This window comes from Paroedura picta, chromosome 3 (genome assembly GCF_049243985.1).
Source record: "Paroedura picta isolate Pp20150507F chromosome 3, Ppicta_v3.0, whole genome shotgun sequence".
NCBI classification, from domain to species: domain Eukaryota; kingdom Metazoa; phylum Chordata; class Lepidosauria; order Squamata; family Gekkonidae; genus Paroedura; species Paroedura picta.
Window position 1 is genome coordinate 149,510,219 of NC_135371.1, and position 19,015 is coordinate 149,529,233.

The 19,015-nt window shown below is 41.0% G+C and overlaps 1 protein-coding gene across 7 annotated transcripts in view; it reads right to left on the minus strand.

Moving 5' to 3' along the window:
* SCN8A (sodium voltage-gated channel alpha subunit 8) overlaps nt 1-19,015 on the minus strand; it is a 144,225-nt gene that overhangs the window by 23,636 nt on the left and 101,574 nt on the right. For all 7 annotated transcript variants that reach the window (XM_077328672.1, XM_077328669.1, XM_077328668.1 and 4 more), the window contains one exon: nt 13,794-13,916. In XM_077328672.1, the coding sequence (XP_077184787.1) occupies nt 13,794-13,916 (123 nt within the window). The remainder of the gene's footprint in view (nt 1-13,793; nt 13,917-19,015) is intronic.

The following is a 19,015-nucleotide window of genomic DNA, read 5'->3' on the forward strand; positions in this document are numbered from 1 at the left end:
TCCATTTTGTCAACATAAGAATTCTTCTAAGTCTCTGTCTTTGTTTATTTGAACATTTGTGGATTATTGTATGTATTTTTTCTTTGAAATATTCTATAATTTTGTATCTGTGTTGGTCATGGTGGTGCCACTACTACTGAAAAATGTTATTATCATCATGTGGATAATCCAAGTCTGCATCATCACTCATTCATGATTATATATCATCATTTTTATGGGAGGATATGTATATATATACATATATATATGTTTTAAGAATGTATTACCACAATCAAAGAGATGGGTGAATATACAATGACAAAAGCTGCAGAAGTTCAGCAAAAGTTCTTCAAGCACGTCCATTCATTAGATTTGAATTAAAACAAACAAAACCACTGCACTTTAGTTACAAATACTGATGAACAAAATTAGCCTGAAAGTTGATACACGACCTTTTCCTTAAGTACTAGAGCACCACAATGTATGACAAACCAGGAGCTAGAAGTTACTGATCTAGAGAAAGTTATTAATCAGTGCTGAATCAGCTGATAAAACTGGCCTGATTTGACCATCATATACTGTATATATATATCCCTGTAATTAATATTCAATTTATGAAAAAAAAGTTTTTATGCGTATACTGATCTTCAGGGTCATAGTCAGTCAAACGACTTTTGATGCCCTAGGCCAGTGGTCCCCAACCTGCGGTCTGCGGCCTGGTGCCGGGCCGTGAAGGCCAGGGCACCGGGCCGCGGTTCCCTCTCCCCGCCCCCCCTGCAGTAAAAAACTTCCCAGGCCGCAAGCTTGCGGCCTGGGAAGCTTCTTACTGCGGGAGGGGGGAAGAGGGAATCAGGGCCGCGCCACGCGCATGTGCAGCCCGGCCGCGCATTTGCACATGCGTGCTGTGCGGCTGAAATCGCGCATGCGCGGCACTTTCGTGCGTGCGTGATTTCGGCCGCGCATGTGCGCTGCGCGGGCAAGGCCGTACATGCGCACTGCGCAGGCGGGGCGGTTGCCCTGCCGGTCCCCAGCCGAAAAAAGGTTGGGGACCACTGCCCTAGGCCAGTCAGCCCAAGTGCTTCCCCGCAGCCAGGTGGCCCGGTTGTCTCCACAGTCATCTGTTCTCGGTACCTCCACTGGTGTCCCCTAGGCCTCCGTGTTGGCCTAGGCTTGTCCCAAGTCTGGCCACACCTTGAGTCATGGCTCAGGTGCACAGTGACCTCCTGGACATGTTGGCAGCTTTCAATACCATGAATCATGGTAACCTTCTGGTGTGTCTTCTGGGAGGCACTGGTGTGTGATGGTTCTGGTCCTATTTCAAAGGTAGGTTTCAGAGTGTTGGGGAGCTGCTGCTCTGTCCTTTGGCTTCTGGGGTTCCCCAAGGTGCCATCTTGTCCCCCGGCTTTTCAACATCTATGAAAATCTGCTGGGAGAGGTTATCTGGAAATCTGGGTTGAGCTGCCACCAATATGAAGATACCACTCAGCTCTATCTTGCACTACAGGCCGATCCAAGGGAGTTGCACAAACTGTGAACAGGTGCCTGAAGGCAGTTTTGGAATCAATTAAGACCCTTCTGGAACGATAACACTTAATCCTGATAAAATGGAAGTGCTACTGGTCTGCCCCAGGAAATGTGTTATTCTGTGTTCGGGATGGGGTTGCACTCTCCCCAGAGGAACAGCTTTGGAGCTTGGGGGTGTTCCTCAGATAAACAGATGGCAGTGGTGACCAGGGGTGCATTTCACCAGCTTTGGCTGGTGAGCCAGCGGCAGCCCTTCCAGGTCAGGAACGATTTTGCAACTGAGGTGCTTTTCCTAGTATTAGCTAGATTAGATTACTGTACATGCGGCTGCTCCGAAGACTATTCAGAAGACTGTTGGGACACAATGCTGGAGCCAGAATGTTGACTGGAGTGAATCATAGGGACCATATCAATCCAGTCTCGTTCCATCTACATTGGCTTCCAATTTGCTTCTGGGCTCAAGTCAAGGTGTTGGTATTGACCTTTAAAGCTTTATACTGTTATAGCTGACATTCTGTCCTCCTTTCAATTCCATTGTGATGAAATTGTAATAGTTTTACGAATTACTTGATAGCAAGGATCCTGCTCAAATCGCCCGTATTGCAGCATTTTTAGGCAAGGTCTTTACAATTAATTCCTTTTTTTAAATGAAACTAAGATTCAAATGAGTAGCCGTGTTGGTCTGAAGTAGCACAATAAAATCAGCGTCCAGTAGCACCTTTAAGACCAACAAAGATTTATTCAAGGCGAGAGCTTTCGAGTGCAAGCTTTCGAGTGCAAGTTTAGTCTGAGGAAGAGTGCTTGCACTCGAAAGCTCACGCCTTGAATAAATCTCTGTTGGTCTTAAAGGTGCTACTGGACTCTGATTTTAATGAAACTAAGTAACTCTGCTTGATTTTTAATTTTATTACTTTGTATCTCCCTACTTGTATTGCTCATTATGCCAATATCTCTCTTCTGTATCTCTCTTTAAAGCCCTGAATGGACTGTGACTAGGGTACCTTAAGGATTGCCTTCTCCTATATGAACCTATGCATTCAATTTGGTTTTCTTTGAAGGCTCTGCTTCTGTTGCTGCTGTCATTTGAAGCTAGATGAGTGGCACCCCAAGAGGGGGATTTTTTGGTCAAGGCAACTTTTGGAACACCCTCCCCAGGGGGATTTATCTGACTTCCGCTTTTGGAATTTGCATTAGCCCTTTTGTTTTGTTTGGCATACCCCCACTAGTAGTTGCTGTCCCTCCTGGTGCTGGTGTTATTTATTGAATTATTTTATATTTTAAAATATTATTTTAATTGTCCAACTATTTTAAGGTTTTCACATGTGTGCTGCCTTGGGGACTCTGATGGGGTGGGAAAGTGGCGTAAAATATTTAAATAAATAAAACCCAGCAACATTGCCTTTGCCATCCATGTGTACTAATGAAGACATCATTGTCTGCTTCAACTGTGCAATGATTCCCCTGTTTGCACTGCTCTATTATCATAAGTAGAGCCTCTTGTGGCACAGAGTGGTAAGGCAGCAGACATGCAGTCTGAAGCTCTGTCCATGAGGCTGGGAGTTCAATCCCAGCAGCCGGCTCAAGGTTGACTCAGCCTTCCATCCTTCTGAGGTCGGTAAAATGCGTACCCAGCTTGCTGGGGGGTAAACGGTGATGACTGGGGAAGGCACTGGCAAGCCACCCCGTACTGAGTCTGCCATGAAAACGCTAGAGGGCGTCACCCCAAGGGTCAGACATGACTCGGTGCTTGCACAGGGGATACCTTTACCTTTACTATCATAAGTAGAATAGACTGTGATGCCTCCTGCCTATATTTGTCCATCTGTGTATGGAGCATGGAGGTTTCCCAACTTTTTGCAAGCTCTTCTGACCTCTGGATTCCAGCCCCTCAACTCACATGGTCATTCTTCTGGGTGAGTTCTGCACTTCCAGGAATGAATGAAGGGGCTGCAGAAACGGAGAGGAATGCAGGAAAACTCTGTGGGTCTTCCATGCATGGAGAGTTGGGTACAAGCTACAGATTACAGCAGATATGAATAAGCACTATGCTAATCTTGTATTAATCTGAATCTTGAACAGAAATGTCATGAGTCACTGTTTTTTATACATCCTCTTGTATCTCTTTCTCTGTTTATATATATGCATGTATACACACACAAAAGTATATATGGTGTATCTGTAGTTACTGACTGAGAATTCACTTCTCTATCTGAAAAATTGGCCTCTAACCTATGTTACTTTTCTGTAAGTGCCAGTTACAGACTAGTATGGCTACATCAATACTGCTGTTGTGTATAGTTTTAGAGTCCCCCTGCCTGTTATCCTAGAAGCTATCGTTTATCATTTATTTATTTATTTGTATTTATTTAGATTTATATACTGCCCTCCCTTATGGCTCAGGGCAGTTTACAAGGAACATGAGTTCCATAATACAGTATAATATAGTTTGGTAACAGTGTTATAAACAATGCGGCAGCTTCAACAATCATAGCTTAAGATGGGTAACAGCAGAATGTTTAGTTGCAGAAACATTATGGCTGCACCCCCGTAGAATTAGCATATCTGGATGGGAGGGGGTTCTGGGAGCCCGACGGTGTCATCATTTTCCAGGGCCTGTGGAACTGGTAGCTCTGGCAGGGTTTGTAACTGTAATCCCTTCAATAGACTCTTATGGGTCAGTGATATTCCTTTTAATTTTAAACTTTGCCTGCACACTATATAAAATAAGAACATTTTGGTCACTTATCTCAAGGCCAACAGTACAATATCATGACTTCTGGTCACTGATAATTTAAGCCTGAAAATGTGCCCATGTCCCAGCAATGATGGGACATGATGCTAATAGTACACTCGCCTCCAAAATCCTTAATGATTTGATTTTTAAGCCTGGGGATACATTTCTGGAGGAGGTCAATATACCGTATTTGCCGGCGTATAAGACGACTGGGCGTATAAGACGACTGCCAACATTTCCACTCAAAATATAGTTTGTTACATTACTATGCGCCACTATGGGCAGCTATGTCTATCCCTACTGAAGTGCACCCGGAGTATAAGACGACCCCCCCACTTGGAGGCATGTTTTTCAGGGGGGGAAAGTAGTCTTATACGCCAGCAAATACTGTAGTTTTCTGAATTTGGTGGACAGACCGTTCATGCACCATCATTGTTAAATATGTGATGTCATGCTAAATGAAAGTTATGAGTTCATAAAATATGCCATTGATGACATCTTTATTGTCTGGACACATGGTAAAGGAGCCCTGGACATATTTCACCAGGCATTCAAAAACTTACACCCCACCATCAACCTGCCCATGAATCTATGTAAGAAATATGTACACAGTTGTCGTATAGACACCATATTATACTAGATAGCTGCTAACTGACAAACATACCTACATGCTTCCTCCAGCTACCATCCTAAACATACCAAATGATCCATTGTATACAATCAGGCTCTGCACTACAGCTGCATCTGCTCCAATCCTACAGATAGAGATTCTCACCTGAGGGATTTACAACAGACCTTTTAGGAACTAAAATATCCACCTGATGAAGTCAAGAAACAGATTAACAAAGCAAGAATGGTACCCAGAGAAAATCTGTTGCAAGACAGGCCTAAAAGAGATAATAACAGAACACCACTAGTGGTCGCATATGTGTCATCAGTGACTTACAACCCCTACTGGATAATGACAATTCTCTTTCAAAAGTACTGGGAGACAAAGTTTTTCTTGAACACAGACAAATTCCCATTCTCAAGCAATTCCTCATCTAATAATACAACATGTAATTTGAACATGAATACTGATACCAGAGCTTGCAATAAACCCAGATGCCAACTTTGCTGCCATATATACCCAGACAACACAATCACTGGACCTAACAATATCACCTATGCCATCTCAGACTCATTCATGTGCTCATCTTCTAACATGGTATATACCATTAAATACCAACAACACCCTTTGGTTCTCTACATAAGGCAAATCCTATGCCAAAGGATAAATGGACCAAAATCTGACATCAAGAATCATAAGACTGAGAAACCCGCAGAAGAATACTTCAACCTTCCAGGACATTCAATGAGTGTTTTATTGCAAGTAGTTGTTTTATTGCAAAGAATCTTCAGGAACAGACTAGAAAGGGAAACTGCTGAATTGCAAGTTATTACAACAATCAGAACAATGGAATTCCCAGGACTTAACAGAGATATTGGTTTCTTATCTCACTACATATGCTAACCTCATTCAGCCCTTACATCAGTATTCTCACCAATACTCCAGAAGGGTCATACATCCTGTTTATTTTATTTAATTTATTTGGAATAACAAATTAGAATAGTAGACTGTAATGTAACATAGTGACAGGAAAGATAACTCTATACAGCCAATCCCCCACTTCAAAGAAGATACTGTAAAGTTGATTCCTTGCTTGAGAGGAGACAGATGGAACATAATGGCAAGAAATAAAATTACTCTCAGCATTCCACAATTAAGGATACATAAACCCATCAATCTCCAATTTATTTCCTTCACTATATCCTCCCTCCCCCCAAGATTAAACCCAAACAAATTATAACCATATAAATTAAACTTGTTATTCCTGGTTGGGCCTTGGCTCTGGTAAACATCTTCATGATGCTGTATGCTACTTTACAGCTCACCCAATACCTATATGCATGGACAGGTAATTTCCATTTCATTGTATCTCAAGAAGTGTGCAAGCACCCAAAAGCATACACCTTAAATGAAACTTTGTTGGTCTTAAAGGTACCACTGGACTCAAATTTAGTTATGAATTGTGTTAGTTATGAGTAAGCCAATGCTCCAGTGCACCTTAGCCTACTACTGGTCTCCTATTGTAATGCTCTAATTATTGCAGTAATTATCACAGAATTTATGAGTTGGGATTCCTTGTGACTAATTTTGCCTTATGAATTTCAAGACTAAAATTTGACAGTAGTCTTTGATTCTTGGGTCTTTTCATTCAATAATAATGAATGGATGTGTTGGAAAAAACATTTGTTGCACCTGTCAGTCATTTCATTTGGGGATGCATTTATCCATCACTTTGATCTTGGAGATACATCAGTGAAACATATTTTCACCAATAAGAATGATTATACATTACCATACAACTTCCTGCAACATCCTATAATGATACAGAGATATGGACTTGTAGCCTACTGTTTGGTCTTCCTCTGGAGGAAAAGTTTCTTCGTTTTGGAGAGGCTAAGCACAGCTGAGCAAAGCAGAGACTGGGACACTTTGAGGACCTCAAGGATGGTGAAAATAATTTCAGGATTAGTGATACCACCATGAGAAACAAATGCAAAATTACAAAATGTCATTGAAAAAAAAACACACATGTAAAATAACCTGTACAAGTTTCCCTTGATGGTTTTATGCTGCCAAAAATAATTCTGTAACCCAGAAAGTCTCTACTTAGACCCCAAATATACTTTTTTCTAGGACTTCTGCAATGGAAACTCTCTTAAAATTAATCTTGAGTAGGAACTATTTAATCTCATTTATTTACTCATTTAGTAAAACTTTATCCCACCCTTCCTTTAAGAAATGCAGGTGGTGATTTTTTACTTAGCAAAGTTTCCCCAAATTTTTGGGAAAGCCATTCCTCTCCCTTCCCGAGACATTAAAACCGCTGTTGGTCGTCTGTCCTTTAAAACGTGATGCTTGTACTATAGCATTTGCTCTCTACTACAAGTAATGAGAAACTCAGTGTAGCCCAGGTACTGTTTTGTTGAACTAAAATGGTAAGTGACTATTGTGTTTTAGTAACAGGCAACCAGGCTTCATTAGAACTGTGATCTATTTAATTTATCAGCCTTTCTCCATCAGTGCCAATGACCTAGATGGTGGGAAACCGAAGTAATTCCAAGGTTAGCCGAAATATATGAGATTTTATAAGCCTCAATTTAGTTGTAAAAAGTGAATCCCAACTAGAATTGCTCAGTTGCTCCTTGAAACATTCTTGCCTTGATTCAGGAAGGAACATCCATGCATAGAAACAGGCTTGTCCTCATGACTTCTCCTTGCTGGATTAGAAATTATCTGTGCACATCAGACACGCATGCAGATTCTCCATATTATGACGTGGAGCTGAAAGTTAGAGTCATCAATGCAATCTTGTCTGCATTACTCCATGGCAATGCACACTACCATTTGTTTTATGATCTGTTATCATGGACCACGGTGGGATAAATACTTTCGTGGATGTATCTATTTCTGCACTGGCTCTTTCTAAATGTCTAGTTGAAAGAGAATAGTTTTTAACCCCTCTGATTATATTCTTCTTTTTCAGTAACTTTAGAATCATAGAATAATAGAGTTGGAAGGGACCTCCAAGGCCATCTAGTCCAACCCCTGCACAATGCAGGAACTCACAATTACCTGCCAACCCACAGTGACCCCAATTTCATGCCCAAGTGATCCCTCCAACCAAAATTCTACAGAATCCAGCCTGGCCTGGAAGAAATTCATCTACCATCCTACAGTGGCAATTAGCAATTCCCTGGGTACGCAGGGAAGGGCCACAAAACATTGTCACATCCCTTCCTGGCCACCCACTCACAATCTGCCCAAGTTCATAAAAGCAGCATTTCTGTTAGATGACTATCTAGCCTCTGCTTAAAAACTGCTTAAAAACTTACAAAGAAGGAGAACTCACCACCTCCTGAGGAAACCTGTTCCACTGAGGAACCGCTCTGTCTGTCAGGAACTTCTTCATGATGTTTAGCTGAAAATTCTTTTGAATTAATTTCAACCCATTCTATGATTCTAAGATTCTAAAAGATTTACAATGGCAGAAAGTCACCTTATGATCCTTCCCTATATAAGTATCTTTTATGCACTATTTGCTTGGTTAAAACTACAACACATTTATTTAGATAAATAAATCAATGTTTATCATCTGCCATATGTGTAAATCAATTTTAAATAATTTAGATTTATGGTATATCTATAATAACTGTGCAAGATGCCTCAGAGCTTTCTTTCTCCCTCTTATGTGCTCCTGATACTTCTTTATCTTCCAGAAGTTAAGAGATGACTCCTGCCCAGCCAGTGATGGCAACATCCCTCTTTTAGCCTGGCCATATCCACCTTACAAGCAGCATCTTTTTGTTTTTAGGTAACTTGGAAATGGTGAAGTAGATAACTTGGAAATGGTGAAATGAGAGGTGTGGCTGGCCTTGACCAGGGCCAGGGCCTTTTCGGTCCTGACCCCAACCTGGTGGAATGAACACTTGAAAAAGCTGAGGGCCCTGTTGGAGCTAACACAATTCTTCCGGGCCTGCAAGACAGAGCTCTTCCACCAGGCATTTGGTTGTGGCCAGTGCAGAGAAGATCAGAAGGTACCACAGAATAGCCAGAACATTGGGCTAACCCCGTATTAACAGCCCTCTAAAGTGCTGGTTGGGGGGCTCACTAAACTGTGGGGAGGGGAAGGGCTTGGAGTTTTAGACTATTTAATCACTGGGTGAATTGTAAGGGTGGGTTTTAATTGGGGATTTTATTGTGGGGCTTTTTATTTGTAACCCGTCACAAGCCAGCTAGCCTGGGAGTGGTGGGAAATAAATTCAATAAATTAATTTTTTAAAAAATTAGGAGTACATAGTACAAGAAGAAGGGGACAACAGAGAATGAGGTGGCTGGATGGAGTCACTGAAGCATTCGGTGCAAACTTAAATGGACTCCGGGGAATGGTAGAGGACAGGAAGGCCTGGAGGATCTTTGTCCATGGGATTGTGATGGTTCGGATACGACTTCGCCCCTAACAACAACAACATTGCTGGTATCCCAAAAGACCAGAATCTGAAAAGAGAGCTTGCAATTTGAAAAACCAAGTCAACAAGTATCAACAAGATCACTGAAGAGATATCACACTTTGAAGTTGATCAAGAAGAGTTCAAGAGTTCATAGAGTCTGAGTTTCCAAATATTTTTTTACTGTCCTATGAAGTAATGACAGTTATGAGGAACACCAAAACGATCAGTAGCATTTCATACTCCTAGCTAACGGGAACTGGCATGGACTAGATTCTCCAGAAACTGGATACTACTTTGAATAATCAAATTGTACTTCCAAAGAACATTCAGTTTTTTCACAATCTATCATGGGACCAAATTGGCTTGGAGGCTTTCTGGATGGCAAGTGACTTTCCACAGAATCAGAACCTATGGACTGCACCTCTCAACGCCACCTCTACCGTGCTTTGAGAAACAGTAACAAAGAATGGTGTGACTGACAAACTGGATCCCACTTTTCTCCAAGAGCAACCAATGAGAGTCGACAGAATGTTGAGAGAGGGAGACTTTGAAAACAGCAGCTGAAATGATAGGTTAATAGCAAAGGAGGTGGCAGCTTCAGAAGGCAAAAAAAAAAATGGAGGATGTCTAGCTTGAGTGAAACTGTGTGGACGAGCTGCTTAGAGCAGGCTGTACATTTGTAACTAAAGGACCCCAGTTGTAGGAATTGGACCTCTGTTCAATGGAAGTGAAATGTTATTTATGCCTTATTTTCCTCTGCATTTTGAGTGAGTGGAAATGGGCATCACTAACTGCAGCTACTGAAAGTGAAGGAGGGGGAATATTATACTGTGCATGAGTATGCTGACCACTGCAGCCATAATGGAACACTCTGTAAAAAGTGAGAGCTGATTGATAGAGACACACACACATGCCCTGGCATGGCTAACTGCAAGGCTAATTGCTACTGTTTTACAGGGTGTCACGGGATCCTGACAAGCGACTGAGTTCCCGGTACTAGAAGCAGATCTTGTGAGAAGCTGCTACAATTGAAGGAAAGAAAGTGATCATAGATTAAGTTCTACAATCCAAAGAAACAGAAATCACCTAGCGGTCCAAAAAAGGTTATGTTATATTGACAGTTTTGAGCCAGAACCTTTTTCCCATACTGCAAGGCCTTTGATCAATTATAGAAACTTGCTAAGGTCTGGTATGAAAGCAACGCTGAGACTTGTTTAAATGTAGTTCATCCCCTCAATGAAAACAGAATGGCAAGAACAAGTTAAGACCTTCCTCAATAGATCTAGTAAAAGAGATTGAACATACTTGGTGCCAATGGATTCTGAGAGCCTCTTGCAGAGCCCAGATTTAGAAATGCAAGAACTCTGGAACAGATTCCTGGAGCATCTCCATCCTTCCCAATGAGATGTGTTGGCACTGTAAATATGGACATGGTTGAAAATCATATGTAGATTTTATTGCATGCTTTGAGAAAGGCACCTATGACGATATGATCCATGTTTCTTATTGCCATACCATCTGGTGTTTTGATTATGACAAGGTAAACAGTGTTAGGTGCCCGGCTGCCAGCCTCCCCTAGGCAGTTGTTAAGGCTTATTAAAAATACAGAAATATTTAAGCAAATGAAGGAATAATTCATTGGAATACTCCGAGGATACTTTCCAGTTAATCTCTGGCAATAATGCCTCCAAATGCACTCCTGTTGACTGAACTAATAAAGTGACAGCATATAAGAATATAAAGCTGTCCATTAAGTCAGATATAAATCTCTCAGATCCAGTACTGTGTATTCCAGCTGATGGCAGTTCTTCATGGTATCAGGAAAAGGCCTTTTTCACATCTGCTATTATTGTTATTTTAACTGGAGAGGCTAGAAATTTGAACCTGGGGTCTCCTACATGTACAGTAAGTACATATGTACATTATAGCTAAGCTACGCCCTGTAATAAATGAAAACATCCCGGGCATAGATCTTGCCATTCCACAGCAAAAAAGTTTTACTTAATGTTCTTCCATTTATGCAAGACATTGCACAAGAGCTACCGTAAGATCAAGCATTAACTTTTCATCTCTGTTCAGTGTTCCTACGTACAAAAATTCAAAGGCAGATGCAGTCATTACAGTCCAATCTGGGAGTATGATATGATTTGATTGAAGGTCAGTTTGGAGAGGCGTGTGTGCTGTGAAATACAGCTTGCACTATGTCATGCGTGAGGTGGCTGATGTAGTCCTGCTGACTTAGTTCAAGGGCTACTTGCAGTGATTTCCTTGTGTTTCCATCTGTGCATGAGCTCCTGAGAGAGAAGAAATGTTTTGTGGGAAGCAGTTCATGGATTTCTTTGGAAGTGTGTCATGGAAATGTCCTTCAAGGAAAGTGCTGTCAAGTCAGAGCTGACATGTCAACCCTGTAGGGTTTTCAACAAAAGAAGAACAGAGCTGGTTTGCCACTGCCTGCTTCGGCATAGCACCCTGGACTTCCTTGGTGGGCATCCATCTAAGTACTAACCCTGCTTAGCTTCTAAGATTTGGCTCGCCTGGCCATCAAGGTCAGATCAAGAAGTCTTTCTAAAGTCAGATACTGTGAAGAGAGATTATCCCACAGCAGAACACAGAAATGTCTTCCTGTATCAGATGAGAGAAATAGTGCTGAAGAATAGATCAGCTGATATCATGCAATTGTATAAAGACCAGGAGTAAAAAAGGTACTGAGGCTGAGATTTTACTTCATAGCAAAAAGAATCTTTTTGCAGGACATGTTATCCCAGAGCAAAATCATCTCTTCAAAACACAGGCTGCAATTTCATCATTACATGTAAAGTCAGAGAGCAAAGTAATATTATTTTACAATGAAGAGACTTGAGAGCAGCCCATCTGTGAGGAATTTCCAGGTTGCCTTAAACATGAACATGCTAAAAGAAATATGTAAAAAGAGAAAGTTGTGGAACAATAATAAGTCAGTAATCATTCTGGGAGGAGGCAGGGTACTGTTGGGTCACATAATCATTTTGATGGTACAGGCCAAGAACCTTCAGGCAACAGATGTGTTAGGGACTTTGTTCGATGACACAGACAATTCTGGCATAATTCCTTACTTGAGCAACCTCTGTCAAAATCTGCCATACTGTGTTGAGGAGCAGTTAAGTGATCTGATTCTGCTTTTGCAGAAATTATGTGAATTACACAAGGGTCATAAGAAAAACCTTGAGACTGAATTTTTTCATGATTCTTCATAAAGAAACTGGATGCTAGGTACTCCAATAATGGACTAAATCTACTTCACCATCATCAAGACCCCCCCAAATAAAAAAAGATGCATTTATTTGAAATATAGTACAAATCCAAATTATTTTTGAATTATTTTGAACAAATAGATAGTACTCAGGAGACACTTGTATAAAATAAGTCACTCAGACATTTGAAATCTGATAATATTCCCTGAATGTAAAATAGCAGTAAGGATACATTTCCGTACCATTGCTTAGATCAGAAATCAAGCATATTTTTTGACTGACGGCTATAGTTCTTCTCTGAACCCTCTTCCTTTTTTCTTTTAGTTTCACCCTGCTTTTAAGTGTAATTGTTATATTTAAAATAAATAACTGCATTGTTTCCTTTACATAAATACGGACCAGGTTAGATTTCCCTGGGACGGCTTAGTGTGAGATTATTTGAAATATAACAGTTCATTCTTTTCATTGGCAATTTCATTTTAAAAGGTTACATGGTAACAGTGTATTCTAACAATTACAGTAAAGTTCAGATTTTGTGTTCTGTGATTTGTTGCTAACATTACAGTGACAGGACAGGGGGACCATAAAGCATGGTAAAAGGGGAACAGGGAATAAGGAGGAAAGCTGAACTATCAGACAAGGCTGCCCAGTCACTACTGGACTGGACTGAGAACAACGAGGTGCAAATGAAAGGAATTAAACCAGAACTGTTTTTTTTGGGGGGGTGGCTAAGTTCCTCCCACAGCCCAGCCCTTTCCTGCCTCCTGAATTATGCCACAAAAAAAAAATATTTAGATATCTTTTGATCCCTTTTTGGTCACTACTTTTAAGGAAGGGGGCGGGAATTGAGGTGGTTCAAATTCTGCTTCTTTGCACCTGGTGATTCTCCCTATTCAAAACTTACAGCCAGAAATGCCCCCTCAGATGCTAGAGGTATTAGAAGCCAGGCCAAAGAAGAACAGCCAAGTGCCAACAGAGAATCTATGAATGACATGTGGTTTGGGCCAATAATGAGGCAGCTTAATTTGTCTCCCTTCTTTTTTTTTTTTTCTTCCGTGTGTGTGTTTATAATTGAAAAAAAAAGGGAGAAATGTGCAGCGGGGTGAAGGTGAGCCATAAACAGAGGGAGGTGATCAAGTCAGCAGCTGCATCATGATTCTGTTTGTAGTTATGTCTTTCTACCAGTTTGATCGGTTCTAGCATGCTTTAAAAAAAAAACCCGTAATCCACAGGCATGCAGAAGGATCAGCTTGCTAATGGCATCTTACCCTCATCCCCTCAAATCGGGACAACGCTCTTAAAGGCCTCAATGCTCTGAGTGTCCTAAGGGATTTAATGGCACCTAGTTCCGAGTAGCCCAGGGCATTAGCTATAAGGCTGACTAAAGAGACCTACACAGAAAACAGAAAAGAAAGAAACAAAAAGGAAAAAAGAAAAGAAAAAAAAAGAGGTTCCAGACTGTTAGAATAAATCCCCTAGCACTGAGCGTTTTCCCCAAACTGAACTGCAGGCCCCAACAACCCATGACCCCGTTTAGAGTGATACCGAAGACATGACCACCAGCTGCCTACTTCACTTCACTGAAACGACCTGGAAGGAAATAATGCAGTTGAGAGAGGCATAAGAATAAAACAAAAAGGGAAAAAAAATAAGTGAGATAGAGAGAGGCAGAGACACACAGACGGAAACGGGGTCTGTTGGAAGGTTAGGAGTCCAAACGGATGACAAGAACCTTACCCTCGCCCTCTTAACAGTCTGCAGGATCTCAGCAGCTCCCATTAAATTAAGCCAGACAAATTTTTAAAGGTACCTATGAGAAAGAATACAGATAAATACACACACTGCACAAACCGCCTTGCTTCTCTCGTTTGGGTAGGGTTTGCCTTGCTCGTTCCCATAGCAGTGACATCACAGAGACACAAGTAAGCATCTAGGCCAGGGGTAGTCAAACTGCGGCCCTCCAGATGTCCATGGGCTAAAATTCCCATGAGCCCCTGCCAGCAAATGCTGGCAGGGGCTCATGGGAATTGTAGTCCATGGACATCTGGAGGGTCGCAGTTTGACTATCCCTGATCTAGGCCTCGGAAGGATTCGTAGTGAGTAGCATGAATGTGGGGGAAATTATTTATCCTTTTATTGGATTGTGATGAAGCTAGGAGGTCTGTTATTCAAGTGGGAACTTTATATAGTTATGATAATGCATTATTTTTGTTACGGTAATGCTGAGAGACAGTGGGTTCAACCCAGAGGAAAACTTCTGCTGATGGGGCATACTGGTTCATCCCCATAATTTAAAAATATTTCCCCCATTTTTCATTTGAAATTCACTGGTTAGGGATGGAAAAGGTAGGCTGTTTAATTGAAACAACTTCTAAAAGATTCCTTTAAAACATACAAAACCAAATTAAATTAGGGACGAGTGATTAAAAATGCATCTGTGACAAAGAAAAAGCAGCTTCCTTCGTAAAGATCAGTTCAACAATATGAACATTTCCTATGATACCAGAGCATTTTTAATGTTAAGATAGACTTTTGTCATTACATTTCAGCATTGTTTTCCACTATCAAAGCAGAAATATAAAAAATGTACAATAGAACAATAATTTTAAAACATTGCTTTTAAAAAAGGAGGAGGGTTGCCAGGGTTCTCCTGGAGGGAACTTACCAGGAGAAAGGCTCAGGCCTCATTGCTGGTGACACATAGGAAGTGATGTCATCATGCTGTGCTATCATAATGATGCTCTGGTATTTAGGCAGAAACTTAATGGTAAAACCAGCTTTTACCATAGAGGTTTTTCCTGGGCCTTTTTCTTTCTCCTGGTAAGTCCCCCCCCCCAGTCAGCTGATCAGTGGCTGGGAACAAGGCCTAGTGGTATGGGATCACCCACCCCTACTGGTGGGCCTGGCAACCCATTTGAGTTCCCTAGAGAAAGTGGATTAAAATGCCATAGATTAATAGAAAGTGTATTTTGCTTCACAGATGACATGATCGAGCCAGGGTTAAACACATTTAACTCCCAACAATTTCAATGAGAAAGTTAAACAGATGTTTAAATCTCTACTCTTAAACGTAAATGGAATTCACTTTGATTGGATCATGTCAATGTTTGTTAAAAATATGTATTTTAGTCATTCCTGAATTTATATTTGTGGGAACTCAGAACTCCTCCAGATCCTTCCTACTTATATTGATAAATTGGTTAAAAGGAGAAAAAGTCACGTTCATCTTTTGGCGATATTAAAAAAAAAAAATCAGTGTTCTTTGTATCCTCTGTGCAGTCTGTGAGACTGTGCATACTCATGAGAGAACGTGGAACCTGAGGAACATCTTTCTCTAGTGTACATTCAGAGAACTGAGCAAAGTGGTGTCTACCATGAAACTTGACTTTGGGGGTATTCGTGACAACAATATTAACTTAGGAGAGGGACTGCTGAGGGCTACCACAGGCACTCAGACAAAGATCTTCTGCCTTCCCTTCATAGAATTTCACACCACTCAGTTAATGAGGTGGGTACTACTGATGTTGCCACATAGAGTCCCACATTCCAAACATTTATCCTACATCACACTGACCACAAGGATCCTATGCCATCATACTTTGCCCTTTCATCTCCAACAAAAGACCTTGTTTTTCTCTTATTCACCCAATGTATAAATGAGCACATTTTTGATTTCCTTTTCTTTTTCATTCACCTCATAAACATTACCTTCTATTTTTTTTCAGATCCCAACACCTTAGAACTCCAACCCTTCATCTTGTTTCTTATCTCCCCCCTTTTCCTTCCATCATTCATCCCTCAATAAAGGACAGCCATGGATTTCCTTGGGGATACTTTGTGGCCACATGGCAAGAATCAGGCCAGAAAAGGCAGGATCTCTTCCCCAGTTGCAGCCATGGTTGGGGGCCTCATGCTGCACCTCAGAGCCAACTGGGCAGGAGCTGGGCAGGCACTGGGCCAGATCCATTCAGAGGAGAAGACTGTGACCATGTGTCTACTTCCCTCCCAGGTGGGGACCCCCTTCAGGAAACTTGGGGTAGCACCCTGTCACCCAACTCCACTCTTGTGTGGCAAGAGAATCTCTCGATTCCTGGAGTAATTTTGTTTCTGGGAATTTTGTCTTCCATCTTGGAAGTTTTAGGAGTGAGCTGCTGAGCTCTTCAGATTTTTAGAAGGTTCCATGATCTTGGGCTGAACATGGACAGTCCCAGTTTTGTTACTGAACAGAGGACTACTTGAAGAACACCAATTACAGGTAAGTGCAACTTCAGTTGCTGAAATTGGTATGATCTTTCACTGGCCCTATGATTTGCATCATGCAGGACTCAAAAAGAATTTTTTAAAAAAATCTGGAAGCTTAATGTCTTTTAAATGAATTGTTAAGGGCAGCTGTGTCAGAAATATAAGATCTCCTCAACACAAAAACACTTTTGGGGAAACAATCCCAGGGGTGGGGAGAGTCAAATAGCTCTAAATATCCTGCTTCCCTTTAAAATCTGGATGTTATGCATGAAAAGCCATTTTCATCGGGCTATGATATTCATTTTCAAAAGATTTCATAAATGTGTATAGTGGTGGAGATTAGAACTGGGTTCTGAACAACCACATTTGTCTAAAACAATCAAAACAAAACAGAACAGTACTAACAGAACTAACAATTACTCAGAAAAACACACACAAATATATCTGACATTTCTGGGAATCAGAAAAAGACTACATGGCAAACCTGTCCACAAATGTGAAAAAAAATCCATATTGATGAGTATTCTTCTGCTAATCAATGACCCAACTTTAGGTAATAATGTTAATTTAAAAAAAAGAAAAGAAAACCTTTTGCACTATTGGATTAGAATGCCTAAAGAAAGTATTTTTGATAAGACCCAATTTTACTTCATTTCAGTTTAACACAATGTTTCAAAACCTGTAAGCAGCTTCCTGTGCAGGTTTACTACATCATCTAATTTCTCTCCCTCCCATACCAGTCTTATTCAGAAAATCAATTTGTTGTCTACAATACCACCTTACAAAGACCAGCAAATCTTTTATATGATGTTCTTGTCATCCTGGTCAGCAGCAGGTGTCAAATATTGTCAAAGAGAGGTTCACCATAAAAAAAAAACACCAACCTTTGCTTCCCTTAGAACAAGAAAAAGCCAATGGGGCAAAGAACTGTTGTGCAGATTATAGTAAGGTGACCAGATTTTAACGTTCTTGATTAAAAATTTGTTCTATATGGAGCAGCAAAAAGTTTCATAGAACGCATAGAACACAAAAATAGTATTGTAATATATATATTTTAATTTCAACATAAGTACAATTTGCCAGGTGCCCCCAGATGTCCTCCAAAAGTGGGACAATCTGGTCACCTTAGATTATAGCCACCAGGAGAATTTCACCAAAAAACACCTCTCCTTTGAGCTACATCAATCAGTAAACTGGTTGACCCCACTATAAATGATGAATGCAGCAAAACCAGCCACTCAAGCACAAGGCAGGGGTCTTTTCTTTCTGAGGGGACTGCTCAGGTATGCAACTTTTGTAAATTAAATGAAAGAAAAGACTCCTTCCTGCTCAAATCAGTGTAGTATAAAATAAATATACTCTGAAAGGAGCAGTGGGTTGTATCCAGTGGTGTGCTTGTGCAAGGATTGAAGAACTTCTCCACCTTCTTCTCCCCCAGCACCCATTTCTAATCCTGGAAATGCTAACTCCCATGGTGGTTGGTCCCATGCAGTATGGAAGGAGGAGTGGCAAAATTGCTCCCTTTTCCACCTCCTGTCAACCTTTTGCTCATGAATCACTGATCCAACCCAGTATATTCATGAACTCCAGGTGGTGCCTAGCATTCTTCTGGGATTACAATTGATCTCCAGACTACAGAGACCAGATTCCTTAGAGGAAATGGTAGCTTTAAAGGGCATTGCATCCCTGCTTTCCACAAATCCTGCCCTCCCCAGGCTCCATGACACATTTTCAGGAGTTTCCCAAGCTGGAATTGGCAACCCTAGTTTACAGTAGCTGTGATTTAGATAAGAGGTGAGGAGATATACATTAGGTTCCCCCAGTCGAGATGTTAGAGCAACCTTTCCCAACTGTTTGACCACTGAGAAACCCCTGAAACATTTTTCAGGATTAGATAAACCCTAGAAGTGGCATGATCATGCAGAATATGGCTTTCCTATCCCTTACTTTACTCATTATTGTCATGAGTATTTGCAGATATAATAAGAGGCCAGTTGAAAATTGCTTGCAATAGAGAGGTTGTTTAAGGTGGTATTTTTCAGGCAGCCAACATATACATTCATCCCTAAATTCTATCACATGGGGAAGGTAAGAAAATGGAAAAAAACAGGAGATAGCAACGGGAAGCAAATATCTCATATGAGAAGTCCCTTTAGTGTCTCTAGTCACTCCTCAGCACAATTAACATGAGGGCGGAAGCATATAGTTGAGCATCTTACAGTGATAGTTGTGGAAAGGGAATATGGGA